At 41.3% G+C, this 16,547-nt stretch overlaps 1 protein-coding gene across 1 annotated transcript in view; it reads left to right on the top strand.

The window, feature by feature from the left end:
• Positions 1-16,276, top strand: part of SHTN1 (shootin 1) — a 111,974-nt gene extending 95,698 nt beyond the window's left edge. The window contains exons 15-17 of the mRNA XM_074999805.1: positions 5,512-5,632; positions 6,396-6,579; positions 15,290-16,276. Of these exons, the coding sequence (XP_074855906.1) occupies positions 5,512-5,632; positions 6,396-6,579; positions 15,290-15,512 (528 nt within the window). The 3' untranslated portion in view covers positions 15,513-16,276. The remainder of the gene's footprint in view (positions 1-5,511; positions 5,633-6,395; positions 6,580-15,289) is intronic.
• The last annotated feature ends 271 nt before the right edge of the window (positions 16,277-16,547 follow it).

Below are 16,547 nucleotides of genomic sequence, written 5' to 3' on the forward strand. Positions count from 1 at the left end.
TGAGTAGGACTGAGAGGAAGATACCAGTTGTGTGCTGTCTCAAAACAGTGCAAGGTCTGCAAGCTCCACTGGTTAGCAATGAGTTGCACAATGCAAGGCCTTTAAATAGATGATACAGGCTGAACCTCTCTTGTCCAGCAACACCTGTGACCCAGCATGATTTTAGTTACCCAGACGACCACTTATCATGAGTGTTGTCGAGTGTCCCGTGGTCCCATAAAGTTTGTTCACAGCCACCAGTCCTGGCTGTGTGTTCTGTGCTGTCATTTAGCTGTAATTTACCCCAAATGTCTTCGAAGAGCCCAGTAAACAGTGAAAGTGTTGGTAATGCTGCTAGACATTATTGACCTCCTGTGGTCCAGCAAATTCTCTTGTTTAGCGCCAGTCAGATCCCAGGGATGCCAGACGAGAAAGGTTCAAGCTATATTAGTCATGTCCCGAAGAACAGAGCCAGAACATTGCCTTGTGGACTCCCACAAGGCTAACTGTCTGCCCGTGTTTCTTTAAAGGGATACATGATGCTTTTTGGGAGACACTGTGAGACATAAAAGAGTTATCAGCTTCATTGTGAATCTCATTGCAGTGAGTGACCAGGCTTGTCTAGCAACAGGTTGAAGCCTTTGCCTTCGTTACAGGAGGACTCTTATGACGCAGATTGCAATGTCTTTGTACACTCACTCTTTTGGCCTGGCTTTCTCATAGCCACCACTATAATTAGCAAAGCAAGGGAAAGAAGTAAAGACAAGCAGGAGTGGGGGAAAAAGGATAGAAATTGGAAGAGAAGAAAAGAAGAAAATGGTGGAGGGAAAAGAAGAAAATAGGAGGCTAAAATCAAGGCCTCTGCCTTGAATTTCTTCTTAACCCTGACTATGTCTACACTACCAGCTAAAATCGATTTCATTAAAACATTTAATTAAAATTGATTTCTTACTGCTGGGTTTTTTCCATTCGCTTTTGAGCATCTTCACCTTCCCACATGTTCACCATAAAATTGACTTGCTGCTGCCACATACAAGTAGCTTAAATAGAGTGTTGCAGCAGTGTATTTTGGTAACCTACTCTGCAGTTTGCAAGCCCCGTAGCATTTTGGCCTTGCAAGTAGATGGGGGTATATGATGACATCTTTCCACATTTCACTCCCCTCTTTCCCCTGCTGTGTAAATTATGTTTAAGTAGACACAGGTGCTACACTGAAACTCAAATGAATCATTGAAACAGCTATGGCTTGGGGCAGCTAAAAGACCCCAGACTACAGCCAGGTTTTCCAAAAACAGATCCTCAGAACAAGAATATTCCCTGTTGCAAGCCTTACTTTGAGAACTATTGTAATTGTATGGCTACTACATTGCCTTCATTGAAACATATATGGCTCAGGGCAGCTAAAAGACTCTTGGCTACAGCCAGCATCTGAAAATCGTGACCACCCAGGGAGGCTCACCACCTGCTCCTGTGAGCAGTGTGCCTAGGCTTTGATTAATTTTGGCCTTGGGTATCGATTTAGGCCTCCTGGAAAAGGGGACCCTAAGTAGACATCGGCTCTACATTGAAACTCAAAAGAATCATCAGTAATAGCTCAAGGCAGCTAAAAGACAGCAGACTTTTTACAGCCCTGAAAATTGTGACTGCCCACAGAATCCTTTGACCTGAATCTGAATTTAGGCCTCCTGCCAAAGAAGACCCTTAGAAGAAGAATATGTTTAATGAGATACGGTTGCTACACTGAAAACCGAATGAATCATTGAAACAGTTATGGGTTGGACAGCTAAAAGATACTTTCCCCCGCCCCCAATAAAGCCAGCCCCTTGGGCCTCTGGATAAAGCCCATGCAAAAAATTTGGGCTGAGAGGACAGCCCCTCTAGTGACCAAGTATTTTCTTCCATTGACCGAAAATAGCATCTGCTGAGGGAGACATCCTCCAGGCAGATAAAAGACCGTTAACTATAGCCAGCCCCGAAAATCATGAGCACTGAGGGAGCCCTCCTCTGGCCACCTAAGAGAACCCAGACTACAGCCACACCCTTAAATCATGACCTCCGAGAGAGACTTCCCCCCAGAGGCTAAAAGACCCCCGACTGAAGCCAGCCCTGTTGGCCTTTGGTAAAGCCCATATAAAAAATTGGTCTGAAAAGACAGCCACTGTAGTGACAAAATATTTCATTCCATTGACCGAAAATCATGACTGCTGAAGGAGACTTCCCCTGGCTGCCTAAAAGAGCCCAGACTACAGCCAGCCGCGGAAATTGTGACTGCTGAGGGAGACATCCCCTTGGCGGCTAATAGAATCCCAGTTACAGCCAGCCCCTGAAAATCGTGACCCTTGCTGAGCGCAAGCTGCCTGGCACCTTGTACAGCATGTCATTTCATTGGTTCAGGGTCAAGCCACATGATGCGGCTGGGTGTGGAAGAGTTCCAGATTGTATGGTGCCTGGGAAAGGAGGAGATGTGAGACTCAGGACAAAATGTAAGCAGGCAAAAAGAAGTTTCTCGTCCAAGCACGACCCCACTCAAACTAGTTTCCACATGATGTGGGCAAGGGAAAGTTGCAGAATGTGTGGCACCTCTTGGGAAGGGAATGGAGGGGATGTGGGGGGCAGGACAACATGTGAACAGCTGAAAAGAAGTTTCTCATCCTACCAGAAAAGCATGACCCCGCCCTGCCCCACTCACAGCCTACCTGCCACATGGTGCGATGGGGAGGCAGCAGCTGGCGCCAAGCAGCGCAGAAAAAAAAAAGGCAGCTAGCAGGGGTATACTCAGAACCACAGACCCCAACCGCTAGGCTACTAGCAAATCAAAAAGGAGATTTTTTCAGCCTCTCATCACCCTACAGCCAGGGGCTTCCAGGTGCTGAATTGAAATGGTCTTTCTGTTGCCTAATTCCTCTGCACCTGAGAGGGGTGGAGATGTAAGAGGCCAGAGCGGAGAACTGTGGGGCATTGTGGGGTACACACGGGTCATGTCTGGAGGCTAATGAATTCAATTTAAAGACATGGTGTTTCTTCACTATCCTTCACTTGGAATTTTAAATTTGAACTGAATGCTACACTCATCAGGTTACTATGATTTTAGATTTTGATATGATGTTGATTTTAGTGCTCCATAAATTGAGCTGATCTGATTTACAGTGAGGACAGGCACTTGGAAAAACCCAGCTGACTTAAAATCAGTATTATCTCATAGTGTAGATGCAGCCTCTGCATGAGGCTCTGAGATACTGTAGTGATGTGCATAGTTATGTTCTTGTATCCTCTTTTGTCACATGTACATGCGTGCAAAGTTGTGAGGAATGAGATTACACTACCAAACTTTAGTAGTCATTTTTGACAACTAATTTCCACACGTAACACAGTTTGGCAGTGAATCAATACACATTGCTGCTTTAATTCACATGAGCCCTATGTCCTCTTCATGTGCCATTGTCTTAGATTTCTCACAACTCCCCTGGAGTGCATCCACCACCTCCTGAGAATCAGGTCCAAGAATGTGTGAAAGGTTCAGTCTGGCTATATAAGGTTTTAATAATAAGATTTTGAAATTTTTTTGGTGCTGCATTTTGGACCTAGCCTGATCTGAGCAGAGCTGGGATATACTGCTGAAAACATGCCGTGAGGGTCTCTCACGGGTCTTCTGCAATTTCTGGCAAACAGACTTCACACAGGTCACAAACAATGGTGAAGTTCAGAGAGAGACAGCAATAAATACATGTCCCAAATTTTGAGCTCCATTTGTAAACCATTAGGGTGATTTTACAGTCAATTTGATATTCGACAAGGTGACCATGTAACTCCATACAGACTGGAGGAACATGCTGAGCGTGCTTTGTGCCAGTTAACATTCCAGTGGCAATGTTTTTTTAGTGGTTTCAGCTTAGGAAGGATTTTTCTTAGGAGGGCTGTAAAATAAGACACTGCCTTTTGGCCTAAGCCAGAGGCTACAAAAATGCCGGTCTCCTTATAAGGTAGCATTAACTATCTGTGAAAGGAACCTGTAACCAGACATCTGACACTGCTACCAGAAGACACAGCTGAGCCTAAAGAAATACTTGAGTTTCTGCTGAGCCCCAGAGATTTGTGAGTAGAGTGGGTGTTTCTTTTTGTAAATTAAATGAAGCTGCTATAACCAAGGCTAGTTTAGAATGGGTTTAAAATATTATTTAGAAATCCTTTCGTAGCAGAAAAGAGAGACATTAACACCTTCAGTGGTAACAGAGAGGAAGCCATGCTAATCTATATACTATCAAAACAAAAAAGCAGTCAAGTTGCACTTTAAAGACTAACAAAATAATTTATTAGGTGAGCTTTTGTGGGACAGACCCACCTGTTCAGACCATAGCCATACCAGAACAGACTCAATATTTAAGGCACAGAGAACCAAAAACAGTAATCAAGGTGGACAAATCAGAAAAAAAAATGATCAAGGTGAGCAAATCAGAGAGTAGAGGGGCAGAAGGGTGGGGGGGTCAAGAATTAGATTAAGCCAAGTATGCAAATTCTTGACCCCCCCCCCCCCTTCTGCCCCTCTACTCTCTGATTTGCTCACCTTGGTCATTTTTTTTTCTGATTTGTCCACCTTGATTACTGTTTTTGGTTCTCTGTGCCTTAAATATTGAGTCTGTTCTGGTCTGGCTATGGTCTGAACAGGTGGGTCTGTCCCACAAAAGCTCACCTAATAAATTATTTTGTTAGTCTTTAAAGTGCAACTTGACTGCTTTTTTGTTTTGTACTATAGCAGACGATGAAATGTGTTTCTTTGGCTTTCAGCTAATAGAGATGGGTTTTTTTTTAACTAACAAGATATTCCTCTTGTATAATCTTGTTAAGATCCTCACAGATTTAGCAGGGAGATGTTTTAGAATTCATGTAAATAGTTGATTTAGTTCCAGTAATGTATCCTTCACATATACATCATGCTTTAGAAATACTCTGCCAGATTCAGCTATTCAGAGCTACCCTGACTCCTTGCTGAGGAATGGGATTCACCAGGAAAAGACATTCTTAGCTTGGTGTCAGGGATTCCATCTGTGGGGAAGCCTGCAGGAGACCAGGACTGTCCCAAAAGGGGGACAGAGGAGAGATTCTGTTCAGGGGATGTGTTAAATTATTTAGACATAATCTTTCCCTTGCCAGCACTACTCCCTTTTTTGACAGCCCTGGTCCCTTCAGGTTTCCCCTCAGATGGACTTTTGCACTCCCAGGGGCCTCCTCCTGGGCTGATTATGGACCACTAAATCTCTCAGACTCTCTGTAAGATAGGTGATTGTGGTTCTCTCACAATTTTCCTGGTAGGTAAATTGAAGTAAAGAGGTCAAGTGACCTGTCCAGTGTCCTGGAGGGATTCTGCAAACATGTTAGAATCTGTAGCTCCTGGTTCATAATGCTGACCAATCAGAATGGTTACTTAATCTAAAATGGTAACATTTACCATCTCCAGTACCTGTTTCACTTGTTCAACTTCTCTACAGTGTTGGGAGACCTGTTCTGAAGAGTTTCTATGTATCTTCCTTATTACAGGGAACACTCAACAAATCCCCCAGTTCTAGAAGCTTGAAATCCCTTGAAACAGACAGCCATGAAACGGAGTTAGAAAGAATTTTACGGCACAGGAAGGTGACAGCTGAGCAAGACAGCAGCAGTAAGTTGGCTTGATCCCTTTGTAGTCCAACTTTTGAGTTTCATAGGACTTGTGTTAAAGCTATTTAAATGCCAAATCGCTCTGTCTTTAAGACCTTTCCAGGTTCACCCAGTGTTGTTTGGGAGGGCTCTAATTGCTTCCCGACTGATCCTCTTCCCCTTAACAGCTGCACTCTGCCATCATGATTTTCTCTAGTATACGTGTGTCTTCACGCTCTCCTCCCACCCTTGTAAACCTTCTGCTCCCGAGCTCTGACAGCATTACTGAAGTCCTTGGACTGACTTTGCCTCTCTGTGCTTCCTGCAAAGGTGCACTCCATAAACTAGTGTAAAATATGGGAATGGTTGCTTACAGCCACCATCTTGTATTCACTTTCTCTGAAGAACAAGTACTTGTGTCAGTTTGTAAAGCTTTGTTCAAATATCCTTTTATAGCAGCAAAGAGGAACATTAACACCTTCAATATATTCACCATGCCCTACTTCTCAGCTGAGTGAATTCAGAAGGCAGCTGGGGTTCTGTCATTCCCCTGGGACTCTTTTGAATTGTAGGCTTGGCCAGAGTGAGCCCATGGCATTCTGACACTGTAGACAGAGAAGAGAGGCTGATTCTAAATGAAATGCATTTCAACACTTTCCATGAACTGGAAGCCACCCTTTCAGGAACTGATTTGACCAACTTAATTGACTGGAATTACAGTGAGCTGGTCTGTGATTCAATACAAGCAGGGGTAGCAAAAATGCTAATCTCTCTTTGGGTTTCAGGTCCAGCTGGAATCTTGGCCACATCAGAATCCAAGTCCATGCCAGTGTTAGGTTTAGACTCCACTGCAGCGCAGACAGCATTGGACAAGAAAACTCTGGAGGCAGAATTCAGCTCCAAAACACCTGAGTCAGGCGAAGGGTCTCTTCAGATGAAGGGAAGCACAAGTCCCAAGGTTACATTTCAGTAAGTAATGCTGTTTATGGACATTCAGTCATCTGTTAATGCCAACCCTGTTTCAGAAGTATATTTTTATGCCATTTATATTACTTGGTCAGTCAGGAAAATGCACAATATGTAACTGCCCCTCAGCGTGCTCTCTTAATTTTTTCCATTCATGTGCAGAATAAATTTTGTTGTGTATCGAGTCGTGTGAATGTGCACCATCACTAGTCATAAAGGCTGCCCATGGGTGCTCTGCTAATCAGCAGGGTGCATATTAATTGCTCCTGTGTGGCCGTACAAGCTCACAGCTTACAGGGGACGCTATTGCCCATAACAGTTATCGCTCAGTCCTGCGTGGAGACTGACCTTTGCATGACAACGAGGCTTTTCTTTCCTTAGAATGTACTGCCCAGAGATATCCAGCTTCTCTTGCTTCAAAAACATAGTGGAACTTTTTTCAGAAATAGAGAATGTTTCACTTGAGATATTTTTTCCTGCTCACTATAAGGAGAGGGGATGCAGTTGGGCAGTTTAGTGCTGATTTAAAAAAAAAAAAAAAGTTTGTTAATCCAATATTAGTCTCTCATAAGCCTCACCAATTGAAAAGTGTTTGTTTTGGGTTTTGCCCCCAGTGGGTCAGAAGGAATGCACATTTTCACAATCCCGTTTCAGTTCTCAAAATAGCATTTATCAGCAGGAAATGGAAATGTCGAACTATCTGGAAGTCACAGGATTTAGATGCCAAAAGAAAATATAAAATCAGATACTATTTGGGCACAACAGAGGATTCTTTTGGAACAACAGACTGAAGCTTCAAAGTGCCATTTAAGCATCAAAGAGTTAATCCTGCTTCAGAAATATACATTTCAGAGAGATCCGGTTGAGGATCAGTTTTATAACAATGCAAACCTCTTTTTGAAATTAGTCCGCAGATTTGCTTTAGTTCTCTTGCCAGGATGTTTGTCAGGTAGTCTGTTTGTTAAAGAAAAAGGAAATAGGTGAGACAAATCAGATCAGCAGAATATTATAATCATGGTTAATTAAACCTCTGATTTCCTGCTCTATCAGTAGGGAAAGAACGTCTATTCTCATAGGTCTCCATTGCTTCGTTAAAAAGGGTGAATTGGGACAAATGAACTGGAAATTCAGTTCAGATATATTTTTTGTGAACTGGTATTTGCTTTAGTCTCTTGTTGGTGCTTTTATCTTTTTCTCTGTCTCTTTCTCTTTGTGGTTTTGTTTTTGTTTTAATTAAAACCTTATATCCTTTTTGTGCCTTATAGTTTTTAAAAGCATTTTTTTCTCTCCAATTGTGTATTTTCCTCCACTGATAGATATTCAATAAGTGTCATTAATAGAAAGATGATCTATACCTACTCTTTATCTTTCTGATTTAAAGTGTTTAACAGTTAATTTGGTCTCAACAATGTAGCTGTCTTTTTTAACCAATATCCTGATACAGAAGCAATTTGGAAGAGGTGAGCTAGTTTCCAAGAAATGCTGTATTGTTAGTCTATAGATTTTTACTGTTTTGAACAGATAATCCTAATCAGAAAATTCTGCAACTTCTACCACCTTTTGTCTACCTTTTATTCCAGCAGACTAAGTGGAAATTACATTTGCAAGAAAGGAAATGAAATAACTGCAGGCCCAAGGTCTTGCAGAATGCGTGGTGAATTGACAGTGAAAAGGATCTTGTGTTAACAGTCACAGTTGTTATGTGCTATAAAAGCATATGGGAGGCTTAATTTATTTTGCAGCTTGCCTATTCTGTGGGAACCTAAAAGACACATTTAAGTTTAATCTATCTGTTAATACATCAATACAAATGCTGTAGGCCTGGTTCTCTAGTGCAGTGTGCTGTTCTGTTAGTGCAAAATGGCCTGACGGGGGAGAGGTCAGGTGGGAAGGGAACAGTCCTAAAGCCATTGTCAAGGAGGAGCCCCCAGTAGAATACAGATGGAGAAGGGTTCTTGTTTTGTTCCCCCTCCGTGCTGCTGGGCTTGAATAGAAAAGAGAACATGTCCAGGATGCCTTGCATCATACTGATATCTAACTGCATTTTTGGTCCCTTGTGGTTGTTTGCAGCCAGAAGCAGCCCCTGGTGTGTGTTGCTTTAGAACGTGGATCGAAGTCTCGGTAAAATCATTTTGCTGAACGTAGCTGACAACTTGACCCTGTAACTAAGCAGCATCCCAGACTGGGTTCCTAGTTAACCAGCCTGGTAAGAAACAATGCTCTTCTTTGAGCAGACGCCTAAGCTAACAGACATAGGCAAATTAACTGTTGCTGTCCTTCTCTCTGCCCAAGAAAAGAGGTTTTATCCATCTCATTACTATTTACATTTCTCTAAACACTGACAAAGGTGTGTGACCTGTATTATTGTTTTCAGTGGTTTGTCAGACCACCTGCAGTGCACTCTGTCTTCCAAGAGTACACATGCCCTAATTACAGGAACTCTCCTCTCATGTAATTTCATTTTCTTTGGTTTGCTCTAACTTTGAATGTAAAGATCTATAGTGTCCATAGCAAAAAATCATCTAACTAGTTCTGTGTGATGTATTGTTTTTGTTTCATTGTTCATCATCTGTAGGCCATAGTTTGGAGTGGTACTTAAAGACTCAGAGGGGTTGCCATGTTAGTCTGTATCTTCACCTGTTTGGTTTTACATAACGACGGTTAGCTAATGTTGAAGACCCAGTCCTACAACAGTACTCATACAGAGCAGCTCATACTCATGGTAGCAGTTCCATTGCATAAGGGGCCCATATCATTAGTGAAGGCCCACCCTTGCAATAAAACACTTGAATAATTTATGAACAGTAGTAGACTCGCACCACACTGAACATGAGATTTTTCCTGTTGACTTCAGTGGGGCCAGAATTCACTCATTGACTGAAATGGCATTTGACACACAAAGTTACTTGTGTATAAGTGCTTACATATACTGACTTCAATAAAGTAATTGGAATATTCATATATAACTAAGTGCTCCTCAGGCTGAGCCTGTATTCTAGAACTGAGCTTCACATGCGTAGATGTAAGTCAGTTCTCAAACAACCCAATGAACAGACAGATTGATTGTGTTTCAGAATCTGGAAAAATTAGTTCAGAGGAAAATGCTTTGTTTTTTGACCATCATTTTAGTAATTTCAGTACAGCACTTTACAAAAAGCTTGTGTGGAATCAGTTCATATGAGTTAGGGGAAGGCAAAAGAAGGTTGGGTTCACAAAACAGAAACTGAGGGCCTTGGCTCAATTTTAGGACAATTCCCCATACAAATGTCCTCCCAAACATGTATCCCAGCAGGAATCTAATTTAATGGCAATTCCTCAGGAGAGACTAGGTGATGTTTTGTTCAGCAGTTGGAAGTCGAGGGAGTTCCCGGGTCTCCTGTGGTGTGTACATAGAAAGGAAAGGTGTGTCTTGCTCTTCCTTTTTTATTTTTTCCCCCCATACTTAGTAAAACATTTGTTTCCAGGGCAGTAGATGACTCAGTTAACAGAATGAACCACGCAGAGGGGAAGGTTTAATCTGATGATTTTATACAATTAAAGGATTTAGTCTCCTTCCCTCAGCTGTAATCTTAGTACCACTGAATTGTCTACCAAAGCTGCAGGAAACAGGTCAGCCTCAGCGAGGCACAACTACAAAGGCTTTCCATGAGCAGGTTGAACATGGACAATTAAGCTTGAACAACAAAATGAGGACAGTGGGATGTTCTGGAAGTTGAGAATCTTCTTATTTTTAACAAATAGTTTTAAAAGTAACTGACATAGAGTCTGGGCGCATCTGTGTATATTATGTGTGTAATGTATAAAAATACCTTAAATTATAGTAGATAACTAACTGACACTGAAACAATATTTAAAACCATTCAGTTTCATTGACTTTCACTGATTATTCAGGTACATGACAGGCATAAAAGTGGCGATGGTTCTGGGTGATAGCTGACTATGAAGCATTTCTGAAAATGCAGTTTTGTTCCTTGTACAAGTTGAACCTCTCTAGTTCGGCGCACTCAGGACCTGAGTGGTACCAAATGAAGAATTTGCCAGACCATGGGACGTCAATATTGTCTAGCACGTTACCAACACTTCCTTTGCTGATGGGGCTCTTAGAAGACATTTAGGGGGCAAATTACAGCGAAATAATAGCGCAGAATGCTGAGAGCCAGAAAGGGTGGCTGTAAACAAACTTTATAGGACTACAGGAAACTTGACCACACCCATGATAAGTGGTTGCCCAGCTAACTAAAATCATGCTAGATTACAGATGTTGCTGGACTAGAGAAATTCAACCTGTAGCTAATTACTACTTGCCTAGGTTTAGGAAAGAACTTCCAGTATGGTCAAGGTATTCCATGATTGTCCCTTAGAAGTGTTTTTTTCTCCTGGTGTTGGCCACTGTCAGAGATAGGAAAAAAGAACAATTGGACCAGTGTACTAGTCCATGGAGTCAATTTCTACATTCCAAAACTCACATTTGAAAAGAGCGAGCATGTAAAGAAGTTTTTCTGACAATTCATTATCTCTATGTACTGATATAACAGATGTTTGCCTTTAGTATTTGACATTTTATTCACTTTTCTGCTATAGATTCTGAAATATTCTGATATACAATTCTGCACCATGGCTGAGATCATGCTCAAGGGTGAATTTACTTGCCTGCTGACGTCTGCCAGATCTCTGAAGAGGGAGACTGTGGTGCTTATGTGGTTGGCTCTGATTAGCCTACTGCAGAAAGGGGTCACTGGAGGTGGACCTAGAGGCAGGTCACTGATCTCTGATTTGGCCCAATCCCCACTATAGGGAATTGTAAGAGGCACACAGGTTGGAGTAGTATTATCTGGAAAGTTGCACTGCAGCCTTGTGACCTACCTGAGGATGGAAGAAGATAAATGTCAGGCACACTTACCCCCTCTTCAGTTCTGTGCATAAAGCCCATTTACTTATTTTTTTTAGTAGAGGAGCATATGTCACCTTGGTCTGTGGGGAGGTTGTAGAAGAGTTTTCTTAGACAAAGAAACGATAAACCAAATCTGAGAAATGCTTTGTGGCTGGAAATTTTCTCCTTGTCACTAACAAAAGTGGGTCTGATAAAACAGTGCTCAGCAACGTTTGTCACCTTGTGGCGCACTTCAGCACTTGTTACAATTTCACAGCAGGCTCAGTATATATAAGCCAGTCCCCTCTCCCTCCCCGTTCTCCAGAGCCAGGCACCCCAACCCCACTGCTCTACCTCAGTGCCTTCCCCCTCTCCCAGAGCCAGGTACCCTCAGCCCCTCCCCCACTCTAACTGGATGCTGAAGACTCTGCTGCTGCTGACCCAGAGCCGCTGCCATTATGCATTTCTCCCGCCAAGCAGTGGGGTGCCTGTGCAGAGCAGTGAAGGGCACTCCTGTCATGTGCCTCTGAGGCACACTAAGTGGCACTTCATGGCACACCTGTTGAGGAGCACTACGATAAAACATATCACTTCACCCAGCTTGTTTCTCTGGCCCATCATGGCTACACACTCAGAAGTAAACCTGAGTCACAGGTTTGGCTTCCAGGTAGCACAGGGTGCAGTCCTCCACAGTATGATGGTAATCTGGTTCACAGGAATCATGAAGCTTCAAACCATATTAAGTTTTGGCTGAGAATCACACTCTTTTCATGGGTTTTTGCATCAACGTGGTAAATTAATAGGGAAATCCTGAAATCGTAGTTAGTGTATGTTTGTGTTTAATGTTATCAGAGTGTAGAATCAAAATACGAATGTTTGAGCCGTGTTCTTTTACTCTCTTGATGTTGTCCTGTTGGGTTTGTGGTTTTGTAAATGGTCCAGTTTCTGTCTAGCCGTATTTAGAAATCTTTGGCTTTTAGTGTCTTTAGCAAAATTATATTGTTAACAGAAAACCAGATTTAAATAATCTTAAAGTTACAATGCGAACTAGTGACCAAAAGAAAAAGACAGACCTGGTCTTCCGTTTGTCCTGTTATACTGCAGCTGCCCCCAAGTCAGAATCATTGTAAAACAACAGTGGCTCAGATGGACAGTCAGGCATAACTCTTTGTTTTACTGCTTTTGTTAGCTTGTGTCATGGTGTTAATGCGGGTATTTTAGGTTACAATTACAAGCAATCCTCCTTGGAAGTACATAGGAGCTGTCATATTAGACTGTCAGTTCTATTACTGTTTATCACCTAAAAATGAATTTAGGTCTCATATCATAAAAACATTTACTTGCTTTTAAAAATGCAGTGTGTGGAAGTAAGCACTATTATTATGTAAATATGAACTCAGAATATTTCAGTCTTCAACACACATTTGCACAGCTAATAATTTGAGTTTGACATGAAAATAAAATTCTGAATGGAAAGAAGCTTTCTACAGTGCTAGAAGTAAATATCTGTCAGTTGGTTTTGTTGTGATAGTGATAAAGGCAGTTAACCATATTATGCACTAATTGTTCTCTCAGGCTCTTTTGTGGCAAAAAAGAAAGTTGATTTTTTTCACAAAGCATTGAATTTTCTTCCCTTTAAAATGACTTCATATTTAGTCTTTGACTGAAACTTTATCATGCCAAATTTCACCTCTGTTTGAACTGTTTACAGTGAGATGTATAAATGGGATTTATAATTTAAACAATAACACTCCCTAGCAGCACTCCTTGCAAACTGGGGTAGCTGCGTAAAGGACTCAAAGAAGGCAATACTAGTAAAATGAACTGTGAATAGTAATTCTTCTTTTATACTAGAAAATATAACATCGGACTTAATCACTGAATCTCTCCAATAAACTATTTTATATCGACAGATTTAAATTTTCCGTTTTTCTGTTGGTGGAGATGGTAAATATGATTGCAGTTTTTTCCATTTTTATTGTAAGTGAAACAGACTTCAGAGTGTTTGGCTGTGCATCAGTTGTTGGATGCCTGCCACACACTAATGCAGACTCCCTGCTGTGAGCCCAGTGAAGAATTATACTTTGATTCACCAGATTGTATTAAATAGTCCAGCTGTTGAGATTTGAAAGATAGTTACCGCTGAAGTGAAATAAAAATGAACGTGGCATTTATGGCTTTTGACCATTTTTATAGTGTTGGGCAATCAGCTTTTCAGAGGTAGCACTTTCTAAAATAACCCTCTCGTAGTTACACTGTTCTGAAAAGTTTCATTCACTATAATGTTCAAAATACCCCACGTTGTATTTTCAGCAAAAATAAGCGAGTGAGGCAGCATTTGCATAAAATAAGCGTTATTTTCTGTTAATTTTGTGTATTTTGACTGAGTCTTCAACTGTGTCTATTTGTGCCAATTTCAGAATTTAATTAATTTGTCCTGCAGCTCTCTCTGTTAGATGTGATGCTTGTGAAGGGCACTTGAACATGGTATTTCACTATATACAACAAGGATGTGCTGTTTTAAATGTAGATGAAAAACATGTGAGTCTCTTGTATAAATCAGATCAGAAATTTCACTCTGAGGGTGTAGAATACAAAGCTTCAGTGCAGCTTGCCATTTCTGTGACTTGGCTTGCATCAGTTCATGTTGCTATCTTCATCCATCAGTTGGGAGCCCATGAAATCTCAGCACTTGAGTGTCAGTTGATTGAACCAGGTGTCCTCTCTTCATGCTGTCTTTCTGTCTCTGGTGGGAGAGTCGCAAGTGAGGGCAGATCATAACAGATGGACCCCTCACAGTAACTTCTTTCCCATCTGCAGATTCTAGTTTTTCCTTTCAATATTCACTTTCACTTATGGGCAGCTTGGAGATGCTGCATTTTTGACTGTATTGGTGAAAGGCAAAAGTGGCTCCTGGAAAGCATGTGCAGATGAACCCAGCAGTTGTGTATCATTTGTTCTTCTATGAGAGGAGAGCCACCAACTTGCTGGTGAATCTAGGGATTATCTATGTTAGGGATTTTTGCACTCATGTAGGTCAGTTGCCCCAGTAAAGACCCTGTCTGTAGTCTCATTTAGTCTAAGCTATACCAGTGCATTCCCAGTTCTACACTGATGTAGTTCATCTACACTTGGGACTTGCATGCATGTAGCTGCATGGGTGCAAACCCCCCTAAAGTAGCTAAGGCCTTGCATTTTGGGTTGTGGTGGTCTCACTAGGCAAGCACCCGCAACATTATTTTTTCTCTGAGGATCTCCCCATAACAAACTATCAGAATATCAGCCCACGTCAAAAATTATGGAATCTGGGACTGTTACTCTGCATTTTAAGGACTTCCTCGTGGCTGGATTTTCAAAAGTAGTCTGCACTAAGAATGACAGACGCTTGAAAATTTGACTTGTATGTGGCAGATTTTAGGACAGCAGAGGCTGTGTTCACCCTTTTCAAGGATGCAGAATGCAGATGTGGACAAGAAGCCAGATTCTCTCTACTTTGCTACAGGACTCCGGTGTGAAGGTCCCTGATAATTATTTACTGCCACCTCCCTGACTGAGCTGAGCTAACCTAACCTAAAGCATAAGGTCCAGCTAAGAGTTTACAGAAGAGAGAGTGTCACTTAAAATGATTTTCTCCTTCATAATTTGAAAGTTCTTGTTTGCTGCTGTATAACTGAATTTTTCCTGGTTTACTTTTTTACTTCATAGTGTGTTTAGTATATTAGCTGATTATTACACTGGTGTGAAATTGCCTGTACCATGTAGCTGTCTTGGTCATTCATGTTGTTAACTGAAATATATTTTTGCTTTTATTTGTAGATTTATTTATTGTGCTTTTCTTCCCAGGTCACCTAGTTACTTGGGATTTGCAAGAAAAGCTATTGACAGTGAAAATCAAGCAGAGTCCATTGTAGTTTTAGATCCTATTTCCACCAATGAAGCACAGACCAAAGACAAGATGCCTGAAAAAATCATAAATCAACACAAGATGAAAGAAGAAGAAAACAAACAATTATGTAAAGAAACGAGTGTTGACAAAACAAAGGAGTCAGACAGCTCTAACTGCTAATTGTTATGCTAAAAGCTGAGACTTTAGAAATTCCTTCTTAGTAAGTGTAAATTGGTTAGGGGAATTGGCAAGGGCTATATTCTGCACTCAAACAATATTCAGTAATAGTTTACTGAAATGGCCTATTGTATGCAAGTTTGTTATATGCCTTTGTAACAGAGAGATCGCCGTGTAAGTCTGTATGCCTTTGTACATTCCATAATGGGATACAACTTGAAATCCCTTTTTGTTTTAGTTTTGTACGTGTATTTTCCCTGATAATGGATTACTCCCAATTTTTTAATTTTATCGAAAATCTATACCTCCTCCCTTTTTTTTCAGTGTTAACAAATAAACACTTTGTAAAGGCCAGTAAGGGACTGGTCCAAAGCCCAATAAAGTCAATGGAAAAGACCCCCACTGATTTCGGTGGGATTTGGATCAGGCCCTAAGTAGGTAATCACAAAGAAGTACCCTTTCTCATTTAGACTATTATTAATACAAATCAGTTTTAGACTCTGCTTTAAAATGTTTTGATACCTGTTTAATACAGGGCTCCTACTGATCTCTTCCTCACTAACACTGAACAGAACCAGTCTGAAAACTGATCTCTATAGAACCTTTTGGCAAGGCATAACAAGTGTGGTTCCGCCAGGATCAGTTTGGGGACGGATTCTGTTCAACATCTTCATCAACAGAGAGAAAGCCGTGCGAGTCTATATACGATCAAAACAAAAAAGGAGTCAAGTAGCACTTTAAAGACTAACAAAATAATTTATTAGGTGATGAGCTTTTGTGGGACAGACCCACTTCTTCAGACCATAGCCATACCAGAACAGACTCAATATTTAAGGCACAGAGAACCAAAAACAGTAATCAAGGTGGACAAATCAGAAAAAAAAAGATCTTAGAGGATTCTCACCAACAGCCGCAGTCTGTACTGCAGGAAAACCAGTACTGGACTTTTCCTTGCAACAAAGCCTGCTGCTAGCTTTGTCCACATATCTTTTCTGGAGATACCATCACTGGACCTAAACAGATTATTCACAGAATCAT

The sequence above is a fragment of the Carettochelys insculpta genome, chromosome 7, assembly GCF_033958435.1.
Source record: "Carettochelys insculpta isolate YL-2023 chromosome 7, ASM3395843v1, whole genome shotgun sequence".
NCBI classification, from domain to species: domain Eukaryota; kingdom Metazoa; phylum Chordata; order Testudines; family Carettochelyidae; genus Carettochelys; species Carettochelys insculpta.